The sequence below is a fragment of the Neofelis nebulosa genome, chromosome 3 (assembly GCF_028018385.1).
Source record: "Neofelis nebulosa isolate mNeoNeb1 chromosome 3, mNeoNeb1.pri, whole genome shotgun sequence".
In the NCBI taxonomy this organism is placed as follows: Eukaryota; Metazoa; Chordata; class Mammalia; order Carnivora; family Felidae; genus Neofelis; species Neofelis nebulosa.
Window position 1 is genome coordinate 26,353,879 of NC_080784.1, and position 20,890 is coordinate 26,374,768.

The window sequence follows — 20,890 nt, forward strand, 5'->3', positions numbered from 1 at the left end:
CACATGCCCGAGGTTTCACGGATTCTTGCCAAAAGTTTGGCACAGAGTGTATTTTGTTCTCAGGACTTTATAGGTTTGCCTCTGAGCAGCCACCATGAGGGGCAAACGGATGCTCAGGGAAATGTAGCTTCTTCCATCCTGTCCCAGAGAATGGGAGGAATGGGAGGTGGTCAGGCTTGCGCCCCCGCCCAGCCAGGGCACCATATGCTGCTAGAACGCACCCCCGCCAAGCTGCGTTAGGGCCACAGCAGTGGCGGGCACAGAGCCCTGTTACTTCACACCTGACTCCGAGAAGGAGCTGACAGCCTGCAGGTGGCGTGGGGCAGTGAAGGTGCCGGCCTTCCGAGAAGGTAAAAAATCAAGTTATTTCGATATTGATACCATGTTTCCACACACGCTTTGGGATAGTCTAACACATTTTTATTCATCTTAAAAGATGGTTTTTTAGTCAATGATATTCTTTTACTGACCCTTTCAAGACCATCTCTTATTAAATGGTTCGTGTCGCTTCCTTTGGACAATAATAGAATTCAAATACGAATCTGCCCGATTCTTTTGAAGTATAAGGAGAGGTGGCTAGCTGAGTTGACGGGGGACAAGGCCTGTCCAGTCACACTCAGAGTGGAGATAAAAGGCAAAATTTTGGTCATCTAGTAACAGTTTTTAAAAGTACCCTTACACATAATTTAAACTGCCTAATATATGTCATAGGCATACAAATTACACCGTTTTAAATAATGATTTCAAAAAAAATTCTAAACATCATTGGTTAATGCAAATAAAAGATCTTCAGATTATTACAACAGTCAAGATATTTTACATCAGTTTGTGCTTGTAAAACTATTGCTAGCTGCTTCTGGGAAAACCTAAATTTTAACTGTAGGAAAAAAAGTTTTTGCACTTTTGATACAAATAGACATGCCAACATCAGAAGAAGCACAGCAATATTTAACAATTATTTTTCAATTTCCCTGAAACAAAAAAAGTCCATTAATGAAATGCATTTCTACGGTAATTGATAATTTAATGTTTGAACAAGTACGAGGACTACTTTTTCTTGGTCACTATTGACAACTAACACTAAATATGTATACACATACATTTACAGAACACATACTTAGAAGAACATCTAAAGAAAATGGGTCAGTTTTCACATGTGTAGTTTTCTCAGAACCTCCACTAGAGTGACGCTAGTGAGCCTTCAGAATGGAGTGAGTCCTTCCCTAATGGAGTCCCTCTACCTACGTTACTAGAAAATCTGATGGAAGTGGTATGGTTAGCTCATTACAGAAATGCTGGTCATTCAACCAAATTCCTTGCAGGGTGAGTGTAAATATAAATGTCACTTCTTCAGTGACCCTGGAGACAGGTTAACCGTGGTAACCCACCATCTTTTCTATGTGGGGGTAGTCTCCAGAGAAAAGCAGTTTCGCGTGGAGAAAATAGATTGTTTTATATGGATTAACTATGAATTAATTGGGTTGAGGTAAGCTTTATTTTTCCCAGCTGCAGTAGAAGAAGAGACAAAATATGTATTTATTTGCCAAATGAGGGATCCAGTTTGACAATCGGTTCTCACAAGTGACCCATCAGATTGGGCATATGGATGGCATGTTAGCCCTAATCCCACCCAGATAGGCCATCAAGGTGCCTAGTCACCTGAGGAAGACTTGCGTCCAGAGGGGGACAGAATATGAAAGGATTGACGTTCCTACTAATGCATCCCATATTGGGGGACCCAATTTTTGGGGAATCAAAAATAGGACAAATCAGTATTTTCTCTTCGATCAGCTCTCTTAGGTTTCTGTGTGTGTGTGTGTGTGTGTGTGTGTGTGTGTGTGTGTGTGTTCCATGCCATGCCTGAGTACTTTCTATCTGCATTGTAATTTCCGTTCTTGGTTGGTGAGAGGTCTTTTCAAATGTCCCTGCTCCAGTTCTGTGGACAATTGATAGGGAGTGTGTACAGTGAAAAACCGGTAATCATAGTTTTGAGTCAAGGCTGGGAAAAGAGGAGGGGAACATTCTGGTTTGGGGTCTGCGGAAGCCGCTGTTAACGCCTTTCTGCTCCCATGGTTTTTCCATCTGCTGGATGGGTGTGTGATAACACTTACCTCATATGCCCTTTGAATTGGTGGAGTGAGGCCCATGCCACGCGTTTTTCTTTGGAGAAGGATTACAATGATGGCATGTGAAATCCAAGTTTATATCTAGGGGATGCGTTAATTACTTGTCGTCATATAATTTCTAATAAAGAGGTTGTTTAAAGCAGCAGATTGCAGAACAGAAAAAAGTGGGTGCGACCGCAGGAGATCAGGCTGAAAAATAGTTGGCAGTTTACAAAGAGCCTGGATACTATCCGAAGGAGTCTGCATTTTTTTTCTGTCGGACACATTATTTTCTTAAATATGCTTCTCAGAATGCTTGTGTTGGAGGATGTTCATGTGCCAAGGGCAAGCTCCGTTAAGTCCACGATTACTTTAGGGTAGGCCTTACATATGCTGATACGCGTGGTGATTCTTTAAGAGGGGGTTTCATATATTAGTTCAACTAAACAGTACAACGTGGTCGTAGGTATACAACAAACACAAAACTGTTCCAGCCTGGCACTTTCAGGTCACTTAATTTTAATGCCCTGCGTATACTCAACACACCTACCTGACCTGCACTGCCTTATATCCCGTGTATCTGGCACAGAGCAGGGTGCAGTCAACAAATAAAAGGAGCCTCCCTGAATAGCCTCCCTTTTCTGACCTATAAATGGAAAAACAGTAATGCAGTGATTGAAGGGTGGGAAGAGTTGAAGAGACGTGATCACAGAGCATTTTGTGACCAAAGACTTTTTTTTTTTAATTAAAATCAAATTGAAACAGACTCACAAATGAAAAAAATAAGTGTAAAGGTGGGGGAACTATGTAAGGGATTGCTGTCGAATTATTGTGTAACTGTGAAATCATTGCTTAACTCTGCTGAAGTTCATTTGTAAAGAGGTTAATCACATTTACCTTGAAAGGCTCTTATAATCTGCCTTGACCATGACTGGGCATATATGGTGTTGTGCTTGCGAGCTCAGGCTGGGAGCCAGCCTACCTGCTTTTGAATCTCAACCCTGCCGCTTACTAGATGTATGATACTAACTACGCATGTGATACTAGGCAATTAATTTCTTTATGCTTCAGTTTTCCTTATCTGCAAGATGGAAACCATAAGTATATTTATCTCAGAGGGCTGTGGTGAGGATTACAGATAAAATAATTGTTAGATTTTAGGAAAAGTTAGCTGCTTTTATAGTTATCATTTCATATTTTCTACACGATAGCAGAGAAAAGCTCAGGCCTGCCCTGATTTGTATTTCCTAGGATGTGTCTGCTTGGCCAGTAGTTAGACCTCCATGCCTCCATCCCTTCCAAACTAAGTGCTCACAGCTCCCGACCAAATTCAACAACTCAATTAGTCCCTCTGTCCTCCTCCAAACCCATTTATTTTTATTTTGAAAAAAAAAAATCAGTGCTTATTTTTTTGTGTGGCCATTAATAGGCAATGACATTAATGTTCCTGGATGATTTGCATGTGAATTGTTTTCTCTCTGGATTACCTCCAAGTTTTGCCCATTCAATTGATGGTCAGTTAAAATACAGAGGAATTCTTGACTGCCATCTAGAATTTGGAAGAAACAGAAGGGAAAACTAGACATAAGAATCCTACACCATCCTGCACAGAACAGTGTGATAAGTAAGGAAGACCAGACCAATAAGATAATCTGAGATAGTCGTCGCATGGTTTGGTAGTTACATGACACTCTAGTGACAATTTAAAAAATAATTTACATAGGTCACACGCATGATTCCCACTATAATGATATTTTGATTGCATTCTTTCCCTCATGTTAATGCAGTTTACCCCAAATCATTTGCCTGTTTGCATGTAATCCTTAAATAGGTCAGCGAGGCATCAGTAAGCCAGCAGAGGTGTTTAAGGAAGAACCTTCCGGTAATCTCCCAGACATTTCCGGTTACTTCAGATAGTGGGACTCTGTAGGGCCGTCAGTGAACAGGAAAGAAACTGATACAGTATTAATAATGGCATCCAAGTTTTCATATTACTTCAGGTAGAGCAGCAAAATTTATAATTAAGCAAGTTAAGGCAGACTGAACACTCATAAGTAAACTGTGTATGCTTACACTCGCTTATGACTTGTATTTCCTTTGGAGGACAATCCTTAATGAAGAGCAAGATTTTTAAATGATTATGATATTTACATTAGCTTGGCTCTTCAACAACATATATGTATATATCTCCAAATGCAGAAGTTAGAGTTAAGAGTGCTTTTCACATGAATATACCAAAGAGAGGTTATCAGCCACAGAGTTCAGTATTTGCATACAAGATAATGTCTGGATGCATAGAATTCTTGTGCTCAGCAGATGAAGAACGAAAGATTGCTATTATTAAGTGGCTTCTTATTTACAGTCCTGTCAAAATTATGTGAAACTCTTTCTCAAGAACCATTCTAGAGAATCCTCTTACGTAAAGAAGGGTGTATGCGTAGGTGGTCGCTCACACAGCTTAGCGCAAAGCTTTTTTGGTGCACTCTGATAAACCGGGTTCTGTATAAGTGGCACACTACCACCAGAAAGAGAGGACTTCAAGCAGATTTCTAGCAGAAGCCTGGGATTAAAGATGCATGTGACAACAAGCTTCAGGGAGAGGAAAAATCCACTCATAACAAAAAGGCCATCAAGCCTTCGTTGTAAGAACTTCTCCAACTCTGAGAAGATTTTCTTTCTACCAAGAAAACCGCTTATACTCATGTTTAATGTCCTAACTTAATGGAAGACACGAAATTAATTTATATCCCACTTCTAGGTCTGTTTTCATTGCCCCTCCAGTGCAGACTGTGCACTGAACAATACAAATCCCACGTGTCATTTCTACCAGACAACCTCACCAACCCAAAAGGTGATGATGTGGTCTTATTTTAGAGCCAAAAGAGAGTTCTATACATCAGTCATTTTCAGATAAACATTAAAAATAATCCCTTACGCTTCTTTGAAAGTGGCATCGTATTTCAAGATGGAGCACAATCACTGCAGGAAGAAGAACCCAAGACAGATGAAATGTTATACAAAACAAGAATTGGATTTTTGTCCAGGATTACAGAGGTCCATAAATTAAAAAGGCTTCTGTCAAATGTCGACTCCTGATTATATCTGTCGCCTGATCCCCCATGGACTTAAACAGACCCAAGGTTAAATCTGAACAGGCATAGTGACCATACAACATCTAATCTGTTTGTCTACAGAGTGTCAGAAATGCAGCCTTTCATTCGTAGGACTTAATTCTGCCTAAATCCCTAATATGGCTAATAAAATGTGGCTTGCAGTAAGATAAATGCCCAGATTTTTAAAAATCCAACAACAGATCCTCTGTCAAGGACAAAAACTTGCCCCTTTACCATCCATTTATATTGAGAGCCAAAATAAAACCGCTTCAACCAGATTCTCATTTCCTAAGTATTCCTTCAGTTCATAAGAAAAGCATCATTCTAGATGAAAGCTCCTTAGTCAATCTTGGTCTTATCCTAAGTAGACATTCCTGCTTCGAATAAGGTCAGAAAGATACCACTGGGGTACTTGCAACAACTTCTGATACCTACACATAGCACTCCCTACCTGCTGACGGTGCCTTTAAAAACCTTCTGAGCAACGCTGAAAGCCTTGTCATTTACGTATTTGGAAGCAAGTTTGCTTACCATTTAGAAAAGTCCTCGTAACAACTTGTCTCTCTCTACCATCTCTGGCTTTTCTGAAGTATGAGGAAGGCCTTGGCAACAAAATAATTTATCACCTCATTCAATTTACATGCATGCCACGGAAAAGGTTTACCTGTTATCTTGCAGACAGGTCTAAAGTATAACCAGAGAAGCAGAAATTACCCCCCTTCATTATAAAAATGCTGTTCTAAAAAGGTATACTTAAAAAGAGAATCCTGTACAGAATTGTCAAATCACTATGTTGTACACCTGAAACTAGTATGTCGTAAGTTGACTCTACTTCAATAGTAATTAAAAAAAAAAAAAAAAAAGACAACAACCAGAATTGTCTGTTAGAATCTGCGTGTAATACTGAAAAATGATACACGTGTATCTTTATCTTAACTTCGCCTTTCAGGGAAAAGAAAATCCTCACCATATTGAAGTTCATTTTATACTGCTGCTTCTTTTATATTAATAATTTATGAATACCCTTTGTCAAATGCTTTACATGCCAGGCTCTGTGTTCATCCAAATATTTAAAAGATGATCAAGTCATCATCTCTACAAAGCAAAGTAAAAATGCATTAAAAATAATAAAGTTGGATGCAAATTCAGGTAACCATACCAAACCCTGTGAAAAGACCATGGTCCATCTTTTGGAGGAACTGTCTAACATGATCTGGTCAATCGCAGTTGTCCTTTTTCTCGGCAATGATACACCAGTTGCCATGATCGTTCCCGGAGCTCAGAACATGCAGCTCCGACACGTTCTCCTTCAGCAGGCCGTAGAGCTCGCCCTCTCGAAACACATGGTAATAGCGCATCAAGGCTCTGGAATCCAAAACGTCGGGCTGTTGTTCTTCGACAGACATTGTGGCATCTGGGTTGGAATCTGTGGAGTCGACTGCAGAAATCCTTCTCAGTATTTTACTAGAAGGGTCACCTTCTTCTACATCACCTGCATTCACATGATTCGCATTGGTGTTGGTGCTTTCCAGAAAATTCCCATCTCCATTTCTCCTAACTTCTCTTTGCTGGCCTCCACGCAGATGTTTCTTTGTGGCTGGTGCTCTCAGCCACTCCAACTGTTTTTGCGAAGTCTCCACAAACACATCTTCATCTGAAGTTTGCTCTCTTGTTGACAATGGCTCTTGGCGATCTAAGTCTAAACTGGAGTGTCTGGAAGGCTGGATCGATATAGTGCTATTGGCCCAAGCCTCTGTAGTTTTCAGGGGCCTCACTCTCTCAACTTGCTTCCTCAGAGTTGATTCATCCAAAGACCTAGAGAAAAACCAGGAACGAAAAGACTTTCCGAATGTGTTATAGAATCCATTTTCTTCCTCTCCTTCCTCAGAGATATTTGCACAACAGGCTCTGGCCATCACTGGTTCATAGTCCATGCTGTGGGACCGTTTGGAATGACCTTGCTCTTTAAAACAAACAGAGCAGCTACAGACAGAACAAGGAGGATGGTAGGGATGACTTCTTTCCGGATGTCCACACTGCTGTTTTCTCCCAGGCTGGCTGGAGTCTGAGAAGAGCTGGGAGCATAAGGCCCTGTTCCACGGGACAAGCACATCTTGCTTCTCAAAGTGCCGGTTCTTTTGTTCCATGGCCCAAACATAAATCATCAGCTGGCCTCCAGGAACTAAGACCCTGGCCATTTCTTTTATTGCTCTGATTCTTCTCTGTTTTGTAGAAAAATGATGGATGACTGAAAAAGAAGAAACGAGACTTCAGTGTGTATACACATACAGAAACTCTCAAATTTATACGCTACTTTTTACATATAATGCAATTTCATACAATGCAATTTCAACACACAATAAAACCTCTTTATTTCCTACAGGGCAGGGCACATGGTGGGTATAGCAAAGCCTTGTTTAAGGGGAGATAGAATTCTTATCTTTGGCTCCTATACTTACTACACAATCTTAGGTAATTATGTAACGTATATGGATTTCAAGTTTGTTCATCTATAATAAGACACTTAAATAATGTGGGGGAGCCTCTGTGGCTCAGTTGGTTAAGCATCCAGCTTCAGCTCAGGTCATGATCTCATGGTTCGCGGGTTCAAGCCCGGCGTCCAACTCTGTGCTGACAGCTCAGAGCCCAGACAGAGCCTACTTCAGATTCTGTGTCTCCCTCTCTCTCTCTCTGCCCCTCCCCTGCTTGTGCTCTGCTCTTTGTCTCTCTCTCTCAAAAATAAATAAACATTTAAAAAATTTGTCTAAATACATAGATAAATTGTAAGTTCCAAATCCTTCCCGTTCCTGAATCCTATGAATTTGTTAAGTAGAAGGATGACCAATGTGAATTAAGGAAATTTTCATGGGAGCACTGTTAGGTAAGTGTTCCCAGTGGAAGACTATGAGATAATTCTTTAACAAATAATTGGTACTTCTTATGCACCAAAAGATTAACACCACTAATCAATGTTAATAAAATTAATACAGCAAATAGAAGTGGAGAAAAATGCTAAAGATTGTCTTCTTACTTAGATAATGCAAAGATAAGCCAGCCTAGCAAAAGCCCAAATGATTGCTTATTATTTTTTTAAATATTAATATAAAGTGGCTGTGGATGTGTTTTTAAAAATCAACATATAGAGGTCATTGTTTTTCTTCCAATCCCTGCAAAGTTAAAGTGGAATTCAAGTAAGACTGTCTTTATCCAATCTAATGATGAAAATATTAGGCGTGTTTTCATCCAACAGTGTGTGGAAAGTGCCAGTCTATGAGTTCTGAGAGGAGTCCAATCCCAGTACTATGTCAAGAGAAAAAATCAGATTGTTTTTCCACATGGAGGGGTAAGGCCTACCCCGTGTCTCAGGAAGGAAGTTAGTCCCAAGGGAGGTCTGGACACTACGCTCAGGTATGAGTAGTAAGACGAGAGATAGAGGATAGGAGGGTTCCTGAAACCCTCACCATGGTCCAGCGGGCAGCGGTGGTGTTAGGCAAATACATCTCTAGTTTACCTGCCACAGAGAGATGGTAAATATCTGAAATGAGATTCTTGTATAGAGAAAGCTGTCAAAGGAAGATCAGTCAACAGGCACACTCGGTCTTGTTACCAATCAGGTTTTCGTCCCCACAGTCTCACACAGCACACATGCCCTGGCGTCCACTGTCCTGCCATGCAGAGGCGTGAGAAGCCAGACGTACGATGACGCGAAAATGGGTTGGACGAACAGGACGCCAGCATATTTTATCCTAGATCTGACAGCAACTCACCTTGTGATCTTTGACCAATCACTTGACTTCGCTAGGCCTCAGACTGTTCCTCACTCCAATTCCCAAAGAGCCCCCACTTTTTTTTACTGTTTGTTTATTATTGACAGAGAGAGAGAGAGAGAGAGAACACGAGTAGGGTAGGGGCAGAGAGAGAGCCATAGAATCCAAAGCAGGCTGTAGGTTCTGAGTTGTCAGCACAGAGCCCAATGCAGGGCTTGAACTCAGGAACCGTGAAATCATGACTTGAGTCCAAGTTGGACGCCTGTCTGACTGAGCCACCCAGACACCCCACCAGAGAGCCCTTTTTAATGGTTAATTTGAAAGCTTACATTTCTAGAGGCAGAGTCTTGGTCACTGAGCTAAAAGGAGGCACAGAGGTGAGGACAGAGGTAGGATGATCCTAATGTTCATATCTATGACTATTCATGGCCGTGAATATCTCCCATGACTTGCACCTAATCCACTCCAGAATGTCTATGGGTGTATTTTCTACATATGGTCATCCCTTGTTATCTGCAAATTCCATATTTGCAAATTTTGCTACTTGACAAAATGTATTTGTCGCTCCCAAAACAGCACTCTCAGTGTTTTCCTGGTCATCTCTTGACATGCGTGTGGTGGCACAGAGCTCCCAATGTGCGTGTTTCCATCTAAGGCTGAACAAGGCGACCTCTACTTGCCTGTTTTGGCTTTCTCCCTGTCAACAAGTGTCCTTTGGTGGCCTGTTTAGTGCCATGGTCTTTGCATTTAGTGCTTTTTGTTGGTGATTTCGCTGTTTAAAATGATCCCTGAGCATAGTGCTTAAATGCTGTGTGGGGTTCCTGAGTGTGAGACGGCTAGGGTACGTCTTGTTAGATGAGCTTCGTTCGGGCTGTTGCCAGGAGTTCAAAATTGAATAAACTGTCTTTAAACGGAAATACATGTAAAATAAGGTTGTGTACAAATCAGTTGACAAAAAATGCAGCGACGAGAGGCTCACAGGAACTTAGTCCTTTATTTCCCCTGGGAGCAATGGCTCCGTATTCGCTAATTAACTGTTCGAGGAGACTTCATAGAATATAATTACTGTGAATAATGACAGTTGACTGCATTCCTTTTGGGGGCCAAAATAGAAAAAAAAAATTAAAATAGGACCACTTTAATATAGTAATCTCTTTTTAGCAGATTCCTATGTCTTCAACATTTTAGAATTCTGGGCTTCAAAAGAAGTCTTTTTTTAAAGGAAGAAAGTTTTTATACATAATAGTTCCTTAAACATCTGTTATGTGATGATTCACTTTAATAGCATAATATCACCCAGGAAATACCTGAATCTTTTATATTGTTTTATATTTAACATGTAATACTAAGTAACTTTTAGGCCAATTTTTTTTTGAAAAACTTTACAAATGAAGATTTCTTCATTATATAAAAAATGTATTATATATGCATCTATGTATTCTATGTAAAAAGATTATAAATGTAACCGAAATGGGATGTGAAGATGCATTTTTATGAATTATAAATGTCAGGAAACTATATTGAGTTTTTTTTTATTTTAATTTTTTTAAAATTTACATCCAAATTAGCATATAGTGCAACAATGATTTCAGGAGCAGATTTCTTAGTGCCCCTACCCATTGAGCCCATCCCCCCTCCCACAACCCCTCCAGTAACCCTCAGTTTGTTCTCTGTATTTAAGAGTCTCTTATGTTTTGTCCCCCTCCCTGTTTTTATATTATTTTTGCTTCCCTTCCCTTATGTTCATCTGTTTTGTCTCTTAAAGTCCTCATATGATTGAAGTCACATGACATTTGTCTTTCTCTGACAAATTTCACTTAGCATAATCCCTCCAGTTCCATCCACGTAGTTGCAAATGGCAAGACTTCATTCTTTTTGATTGCTGAGTAATACTCCATTTTGTGTGTGTGTGTGTGTATACACAGACACACACACACACATATACACACACACATACACCACATCTTCTTTATCCATTCATCCATTGACGGACATTTGGGCTCTTTCCATACTTTGGTTATTGTTGATAGTGCTGGTATAAACATGGGGGTGCATGTGTCCCTTTGAAACAGCACACCTTTATCCCTTGGATAAATACCTAGTAGTGCAATTGCTGGGTGGTAGGGTGGTTCTATTTTTAGTTTTTTGAGGAACCTCCCTACTGTTTTCCAGAATGGCTGCACCAGCTTGCATTCCCAGAGACTATATTGAGTTTTTAAAGGCTAAAAAAAAGAATCCCCTTTTGTTTAAAAAGCATAATCACAACTTAAAGGCAAAAATAGTATTCAACAGGGGCACCTGGGTGGCTCAGTCGGTTAAGTGTCTGACTCTTGATCTCGGCTCAGGTCATGATCTCACAGTTCGTGAGTTCAGGCTTTGTGCTGTGTGCTGACAGCACAGAGACTGTTTAGGATTCTGTCTCTCCCTCTCTGTGCCCCTTCCCTGCTTGCTCTCTCTCTTCCTCTCTCTCTCTCTCTCTCTCTCTCTCTCTCTAAATAAATAAACAAACAAACAAACAAACTTAAAAAAATACTGGTCAATTTATGTATACTATAGCCACATGTTCCTGCTAAGACCCCAGAAAATAGGTAGGTTGAATTCAAGTACTGGATTCTAGAATTCGATGGGAAGTTACAGAAGATCATCTTTAAAGTCTTGTTAATTCTTGATATTTTATGATATGCTGTCATTTAAATTTTCCAATGTGCAGGTCTCCTTTAACTGAAAGCGTAAAGCAGAGTTTTGCAACCTCAACACTACTGACATTGTGGGCTAGATAATTCTTTGTTGCAGGGGGCCGGCCACTAGATGACAGGAGGTTGTACACACATCCAGTTGAGCCAGCCAAAAATGTCTCCAGACATTGACAAGTGTCCCCCAAGGGTGAAAGGGGCACCATAACCCCATGCCAAGAATGACTGGCATAAAATAAGTAGTCGATTGGCACTGTTGTAATATATTGCTAAATTTTCATAGAATTGTCAAGCTATTCTCAAACTAAGTGAAAAGAGTGTTTCTTTCTCCAAGCTGTCAGAAAAACATGTGGAATGTATAATTAGATACGGTGCTGACCTCTCAAATTATTATTAGGAGTCATGGAAAAAGCATGTCTCTTTATATGTATATTTCTTCATGCTAAGATTAGCAAAAGTGCCAGCATAAAAATTCTAAATAGGGAAGTAAATATGTACGGACATAAGACAGACTATCAAAATTGTTCATAATATAGTTCTAAATGTGAAACCTCACTGAAAATGACCACATCACATTAATACAGTTACAGTTCCGAAAAATACACGGTGCGTTTCCACCTAAGGAAGCATTTTTCTTCAGAAGACGGCAACCAGGTATGTTGCATTTCTTCCGCGGACAAAGCAGGAGACTTAAGCTGGAAGCAGAGAAGCACCTAACCACGTACACATGGAGCATTTGCCAGAAGTCGGACAGTGGGGCGCTATCCCCGTGCCCGCCACAGTGGCTCATGGCACAGCCTTGAAACTCATGTAAACGAACATTTAGCCTCTGAAACTAATGTAAAGGAACACAACAAAGAACACACTTCTCTGACCTCTCCCCGATTTCTCATTCTTTAGGTGGAATGTCCAACCCAAAAGCTTTCTTTCCACTAAAGATTCAAAACACTTTAATGAGTTTCTTGGTGTAACAAGACTCCCTCCTCATAATGTTTATGCCCAAAATGGACTTGACCGTTTCAACTGCAACTAAGTAGGGCTGGCCTACCGCAGGTTTCCACGGCAACCACCTCCTGCCAGTCCTGACTAGTTTCAAGGCTGTGGCCTCCAGGCCTGCATCCCCTCACTGTGCAAAGATATAGTCCCCATCTGTTGTTGAATAGATTAAGTCCTCATTTCCTTCAGGAGAGAGCAGTCTCCTCGTGAATTTTTATCTCCCAGTTTTTATCTAGTCAGCTTTATATAGGATCACCTTGCTTTGTGTGTTATCTATAGTCAAATAGATTAATTTTAAGTGTATTGGAGCAAATCCTTTGCTTTGCAAAAGATTTTCCTCTTTGCAAAAGAACTTGGTGCAAGGTTCCCTAGCACGTTTCAATGGGACTAAAAGTCTAAGTTTCAGGATTACACGTATTGAGTAAAATGAGCCATATCTGTGTATATTTCAGGCACAGGTCTTTGTTGTTTCTTTTCATTTGTGGACTGTGTGTTTTTATGGGGCACACTTGTTGGGAAAATATGAGGAACATATTCCCTAGAGTATGAACAATCTCTGGCAGTAAGAGAGCCGAGTGATGTAAAACTAATGTAGTCCGGGACCGGGTGGGGCCATCTTCCCCGGTGCCCTCATGCACCAGTGAGTAGCAGATTGGATGACACATCCTGCCGGGTGACATTCAGTGCATGAGTTTTACAGTGTTCTGCTAATAAGGGACACAGTCATGACCTGAAGTAGGTAATAAGACTTCTAAAGTTCTACTTCGCATTGGGAGAGCCTGGCTCCATTTCAGTATAACAGTATGAGATATTTCGATGACTAAAATTCCTCTAATACTTTCTCACTCATAAGTAAAAGAAATTGGAATGAGTCATCAGAACACAGTAACAGTTTGAAGGTTTAACTAGTGAAAACAATCCTATGTAGCACCTTATGTACATTTGGGATTAGTCAAATGATCCAGTTGAAATATTTTTAAAAATCAGATGAAATGAATCACACTGACGTTTCTACAAAGAATGAATGTTGAGTTGTGAGAATGGCCTCCACCATTCATGTAATGTTATTGTCCTGGTGAAGAGGGAACGTGTGACCAGGCTGCCTTACCTCCTATGGAGATGATGGCATCGAAGCCCTGGTCCCTAAAGGGGAGATGAAGGTTGTCACATACCATGACTTCACATCCTCTACTCCGGGCAATCTCTACCAATGGCCCGCAGTAGTCACAGCCCAGGGTATACACCTGGCTGTTCACTTTAAGATACTTTCCAGTCCCACAACCTGTAAGAGAAAAACCTGTGTTACATACTGTCCTCCCGGAAAGTGGAACACAGTCAGTTTGTCTTCCGACAAGGAATAGAAACAACTTTGTATTAACTAACCGAGACAGACTACAACATGGTTTGAAGATTCACAAAAGCCAAAGAAAGATCTTCAGAGGGCACTTACATATGTTCATCCATAACAGAAGATGGAAAAAGATAGGGAAAAAGAAATAACATTTATTGAACATTTAATGAGGTAACGTCCGTAGGGATTGGCCCACTAGCACAACCAAAAACTGTTAGCTGGCTCATGACAGTGGCTGAGTTTCCTAGTACCCTAGGAATGGTGCCCAAACCTTTACAAAACTACCTTCACATACATATTTCATTATGCAGAAGTCCGTACGTGATGGCATTTATTCTCATGTTATCTCTCCAGACATTCTTAACACTTACTGGCTGCACAAAACAAACTACTGCCAACCGTTTTCATTGGGTATAAACAAAACAATCTATACCATAACACACGTTTTTCAAAAATTTGGAATTTGAATTTGAATGAAAAGGGAATTTCGAGAAATTTTTATCCAATCTATTGTCAGTTCTTGGTTTTAAATGATTTCTGTTGACTCAGCATACAAGCTTTAGAGCTATTTTTTTCTTCTTAAACAGACCACTTATGACATTCATTTGGCAGAGACCCAAGTAATTCAATATTTACACAACCCAAAGATCTAGATCAATCAGATCTGATACTACAATGAAGAGGGAAGTAACAGGAGTGAGTAACCATCTTGAAACAAGACCTTCTGGGGTCTGATACCTAGTATTAGATTGTAACACGGACATAGCAGTGAATTCCTTTTTCAGAAATATTTAAAGATATCATGGGAGCTGATATCCCTGAAAAAATATCTACCACTCTTCAAGCATGATTAGTTTGCTGCTTCCAAAATGGCAGGCCATTCAAAATTATGTGAGACACCAAAAGTATAATTAAAGTTCATCGATGATGCCATCTGAGACGGTGGCAAGTACGTGAATAAAAACAAGACTTCCAATGTCTCATTTTAATGTGATTGGGGTCTTAGAAATATTTTAGATGTCATAGCCACTGTTCCTAAGAATACTTATGAGGAAAAGTAACCAATATTTGAGGGGAGTTATGAGGAAAATAGGATTCACAAAGTACTTTAAAATTGCAATCCTGAATATTTCAAAGATGATGGTCCTGGTTGAAGGAAAATAATCTGGCAAATGTGTTTGCTTTTTTATTTTTAATTGGCTCATAGGATACATTTAGAAAAATGAAAGAGAAAATTACCTTCGACTAATAAGAACAGGTTCATGACAAACTGGTGGTTATCAGATGGGATGGGTGAAACAGGTGAAGGGGATTAAGAGTAACACTTATCGTCACGAACGCTGAGTAACGTATAGAACTGTTGAATCGCTGTGTTGTTTTTGTTTTGGGGGTTATTTGGGGGTTATTTTTATTTGTTGAATCACGACATTGTACACATGAAACTAATATAACATTGTACATTAATTCAGGAATTAAAAAGTAAAAACAGAACAGGTTCATGGACCATTAGAGCTAGAGGGAGGTGTTCAGAGGGCGTCTGGCAATACTGAGGCAACCCAGTCCTTGTCAAATCTCAGCATCACCATCTAGGGCCCATGGCACCCTCAATTTATCCCATTTTCATTTCTGATGGCATTCATTTTGAAGCATAGTGGTGGATCTCGCAGACATGATGCAATTATTTATTTTCCAACTGCCTACACTGAGACGATAGAGAGGGGAAGATTTTATCCTAATGAGGAAATCAGAACTCCTGCCAAGCCTAGTGACCCCATTATCTTAAATGTGCAAGAAGTATATCAAACATTTTTGATACGGCAGCAAGCTCCAGTACACAAGTCATGCTGCTTTACAGAATCTCATTAAATGATAACCTTTCACAGTATTGAAGAGAGCTAACAAAGTGCGTGCTTACATTCGTCTCTATTTTCTATTCTGTACCACACTCAAAGAAGAAAACATAATTGCCTCAATTCAACGAAATGTTTTGGTGCATGGTGGGTGAGTGTTTGCTAGAAATAACTAATTTGAATGTTTCCTCTCGAGTTTGCAGGAACAACTACATTTTTTTAAATTAAGAGTTTTTGCTAAGACCTTTATCTGAAACAGAATTCTCTTTTCCTGTAGGAAAGACAAGAGTAAAGCCTACTTATTTCCCATTTTATATACATTTCTTGAAAGCAGAGATGAAGGGATACGTTTTATTCTGTAGGCATGGTGCTTGCCATGGAGCAAGAGTTCTAAATTTTTATTGACTCTGTGAAGGAATGGTAAATAGGGAATGACTTAGTAAATTAAATCTTACTACAGAGACTGGGAATAAATACATAGAGTTAAGAGGCAAAGGGAATCTTAATTATTGAAAAGGAAATTTTTGTTATGTACACAAAAATACCATTTTTAATACTATTAGGACAGATGGTTGTCTCTGATGTCAGGTAAAAAGGTAACCTTGCTCAAAAAGAATCCGGCTCTGGTCTTCTTCCTGTTTTCCAAACTAATCTAAACAAAGATCTCAAACCCCAGAACACCCTCCATGAACCATCTAATGTCCTTAATCGACTAGCCCATTTGAGGTAGCCATATTGTCATGATTGAAGAGATCATAGTATTTCCTGAGAGTACTTTGGATTTCTGCTGTCTTTGAATCTTCGAAGTTCTTTTCACTTAGGCTGTAATTTCTGCTCACTTGATTCCTGTTACTGGCCCAGACGACTTAGTTTCCATCAGGAACTCTTGGTGATGGAATGATGGGGAACGGGGTGATGTGGTGAATAAAATCTAAGTCGACTAAAAGTTGCACCACTTAAATAGTGAAAACAGCCTAGAGAATTGTAGGCAACTGGAACCTGATTATGGCCAGATGTTGATTATTTATGCAAAGTTTTACTAGTAATTAACTATGGATTGCTAATCTAGTAACCAGTCAAGTTAACCAATATAACAAACCATTGATTTTAGCCAAGTGGAAAACCTGGGAAAGAAAAAAAAAAATGTCCTTTTGGAGATAGTCGTGTTAGCTTACTTTCTTCTCTTCTACTCTCCTTGGGCTTTTGTCTTTCTTTTTCATTTACTTCTTAACTTCACTCTTATTTTAAAACCTATCCCCTTGTGTAATCAAAACAGTACCATTGATTTATTGAATAGTAAAAATGTAAAAGCACAAAATTTGAAAGATACAAATGGGTAAACAAATATTTACTGGATATTATTATGAATTTTCACAGGGGCACCCAAGGAATATTATTTGTACCATAATTTGTAGTAGCAAAATATGGCAAACACCATATATCTGTCAGTACGGTGCTATTTATCAGAGAATGGTGTGCAGCTTTAATACCAGGCAGCTCTGTAAGTACAAACATGGAATGATCTTCACCAGATATTAAAGGAAACACAAGTTAGGTGTCTAACAGTTTGTGGAACATACCACCATTTGCATGATCAAAGAAGGAAACCCACCCATATATACACCTGTATGCACAAATATGCTTATGCTTAAGTGAACTCTCTCGAGATTATACAAGAAGCCAACTGCTTCTGGCATGGGTTACTTGGTGCCACAGGACTGGGACGGGATGCTCTTTTCACTGTACGCCCCTTTGTACCTTTGTTACGGAGCCATGTAAGTGGATTACCTATCAAAAACATTTTCAGCAATTGGGATTCCTCCTTTTTTTCATCGTTTGTTCATATTTCCTCACTATTTCTTTTGAATTGTTCACCATATTCTTTTGTACTGACTTTGAAGAATGCTCTGTAGGTGAAGCAAATGATCCAGTATTTTTATTAGATAAGTCACAGATATTTTTACTCAGTTGTCTGTTTTTTTTTTTTGTAACTTCAGTTATATATTTGTCTAGATATTTGCCTTGTAGAACTTTTAAACTTTTATATGGTCAAAGATATCGATGTAGTCCATTTTTATTACTCACAGGTTCTGTATTTGCATGTTCACCTGCTGGATAAAATTTATTTGTTACCCCCAAATCAATACTCAAGCACCTGCACGGTGGTTACCAATAAGCCGGCGTATAGAACAGCAAAAATTTTGGAAAAATTTGAGTTGTCTAAGGGGCCCATTACCCATGTCTTATTTTGGTTCTCACCCTACCAACAAGGGTCCTTTATGTGGTCTATTTAGTGGCACTTTTTTTTTTTTTTTGCATTTTTGTGCTTTGCACAATGATTTCATTGTTTAAAATGGCCTCTGAGCATAGGGCTCAAGTGGTATGTAGGGTTCCTAAGCCCAAGAAGGCTATCACGAGCCTTATGGACAAGATATACATGTTAAATAAACTTTGTTCAGGCTTGAGTTATAGTGTGTTGGCCTTGAGTTCAATGTTAATGAATCTATACTATATAGTAAATAATGTGTCTTCAAATAGATATACATATTAAACGAGGTTAGGTATTGATCAGTTGACAAAACTGTGACCAGAGGCTCACAGGAACCCTAATCCTACATTTCTTTTAGGGACCATAATTCAGTATTCACGAATTCAGTGTTCATGGCAATTTTATAAACTTGACATAGGGACTGTGAATAATAACAACTGTATTTTCTTTTATGATTTCTGACTTGGTGTTACAGAGGGGCTTTGTCCTAGGTAGATATTAAAAAAAAAAAAATCTAATTGTCAGTCATCTAGTCCTTTAATGATTTCATTTTCTTATACCCAAATCTTTGGAATTTTTGGTGTAAGATATGAGAATGTAGCATGTGATGATACTGTTATCCCAAAGTCACTTATTAAATGGTTCCTTTTGTCCTATTTTAATATTCTGGCATTTTGCTAACATTGTGGTTGGTAAGAGTTCCAAACTCGAGGTATCTTCTGAAACCACATTTAATTAAAAAAAAAAAAAATGGCATGCTACATTTTTCAGAGACTCTCCATTTCTACGTGATATGCACCCCTTCCCCAAATTCCACACTGCTCATACCATCCTTAACATGCTAAAAGTCCTGGGCACTGGGACTAATACTAATATCTCTTGCTAATATTTAGAATAAATATTTACAGTAAATGGCAAATCAGATGGAATTTACAACTACAGAAATTTATGACTTCTGGGCACAGTCTGCATGCAGTTGCTGGAAACAGTTTTAGATGGACATGCCTCAAATAGAAACCCTACCGTGTCTTAAACTTAGTCTTAGATCTACTGGGTTGTGGTTTACCACTGATTCAGAAAGACACTGAGCCAAAGTCTTCCAGGCAAATCAGTGATTATGAAGGTATGACCTAATTAAAGATATGCTCCAATAATGAAAGACCTACAGAATAGTTAAGGGAAAGGATCTATGAGATTAATAAGAGGTTATAGGACTTCTTTCGTAGTCCCACAATTCTGGCTCTTCTGTAGAAGGCATGAGAGCCGCTCAAGGTGAGCCACCAAAACGTTATTTACAAATGTGAGTCGCTCTACATTTCAAATGGTCAGTTTCACCCGCAGTCATTTGTCATGATTTATTCATTCAATGTCAGGTCGATTTCGTGGGAGGATGTATGCAGAGGTTCTTGAAAAGGTCACCATTGTATAAATGTAGATTTCAGGAAGTTTCCTAACTTTCTGACTTGATGAATTTCTGCTATAAAGTGAATACTCTAGGTCCTGGCAGGCCAAGGACACAATTTTCGACTTCTGGGTAGAACAAAAATGTAAAATGAATCTGAAAAGGAAAGGCACAATAGAATATATTTCAGACTATGTGGCACAACCCCGGGGTTACCTATGTCAGCGATGAGGCTGCCCGGCTTCTGCTCCTGGAGGAACTGGCGGACTCGAGGCCAGGCTTTGCTCTGCAGGTCATTGAAGTAAGGTGCGGTGCCCTCATACACATCATGTACGTGCTGCTTTTCCAGCTGGGCAGCTTCATGATCCATCCTGGGAATGGAGCCACCCCCAAGAAATGCCGGTCAGAGTACACAGCAGAAGGAGCTGAAGGAGGATGCAGATTTTCTAAGATTAGGAACCTACAACTGCCAAGGTCATACTGTCCTTATACTTTTTTTTTTTAACTGAAAATAACAAAATCTGCACTGTAACCCCACCATAATTGTCCAAAGACTAGCAAATGCATAGTTTTTACCTGCATATCTTCAGAAAATAATGGTTTGGAAATGAGCCAGTCAGTGTAAGTTCCTGTACAAGATCAATTCTTAATTCTGGAAGCATATACAAAAGGTTCACCAAATGGTTCACCCCGGATAAAATCATTCTATTTAATGCTACAGAAGTTTTAAAATTTTATAACAGGTAGCTCATCACTCCAATCCAATCACAAAGCCCTATTGGTTCGACCTTTTTAACGTCTTTGGATGCTATTTCTCAATCTCCCTACTGATCCAGCTTTAGAAAAGGTGCTCGCCTCTTGTCTGAATTACGTTCATAGCCATAAACAGATTTTGGGGGGACAGATTTTGGTTGCCCCTCAATCCCTTTCCTTCACTTATGGAAGGAACTATCCACAACTATTTTCCTAAAACAGAAATCTAATAATGTTGTTTTCCATCTTAGATTTCTTCAAAGGCATTTTATAGCTTGTCCAGTCAAGTTCAGGTGTCTTAGGAGGGCATACAAGGCTCTTTCTGATCTGGCCTCAACTTATGTCTTGAAGCTATTTCTCACCGCCCTTCCCTAGCATCAGATGAGGCTGTATTGCTCAGTGCCCCATGGTTTCTCAGACGCGACACACTCTCTCTCATCCAGGGGCCTGAACGGATACTTAGGCTTTGCCTGGCTAACTTCCGTTCATTCTTGACACGAGCATCACCTCTTGCAGAAAGCCTTCTCTGGCCTCTCATGCAGGATCAGGAAATCAGAAAGGAGTGAGAAAATGAAAGAGCAGTCTTAGAGG

General features: G+C 39.6%; 1 protein-coding gene across 6 annotated transcripts in view; it reads right to left on the bottom strand.

Annotated features, from left to right (window-relative positions):
• Nucleotides 1–405: 405 nt before the first annotated feature.
• Nucleotides 406–20,890, bottom strand: part of TRMT9B (tRNA methyltransferase 9B (putative)) — a 73,948-nt gene continuing 53,463 nt past the window's right edge. For 4 of the 6 annotated variants that reach the window (XM_058720138.1, XM_058720141.1, XM_058720137.1 and 1 more), the window contains exons 3-5: nucleotides 19,763–19,971; nucleotides 13,783–13,956; nucleotides 406–7,466 (exon numbers count right to left, since the gene is read on the bottom strand). In XM_058720138.1, the coding sequence (XP_058576121.1) occupies nucleotides 6,436–7,466; nucleotides 13,783–13,956; nucleotides 19,763–19,916 (1,359 nt within the window). In that variant the 5' untranslated portion in view covers nucleotides 19,917–19,971 and the 3' untranslated portion in view covers nucleotides 406–6,435. Of the gene's footprint in view, nucleotides 7,467–13,782; nucleotides 13,957–19,762; nucleotides 19,972–20,890 lie in introns of those variants that run through there. The other 2 variants (XM_058720140.1, XM_058720142.1) reach the window with 2 other exon arrangements.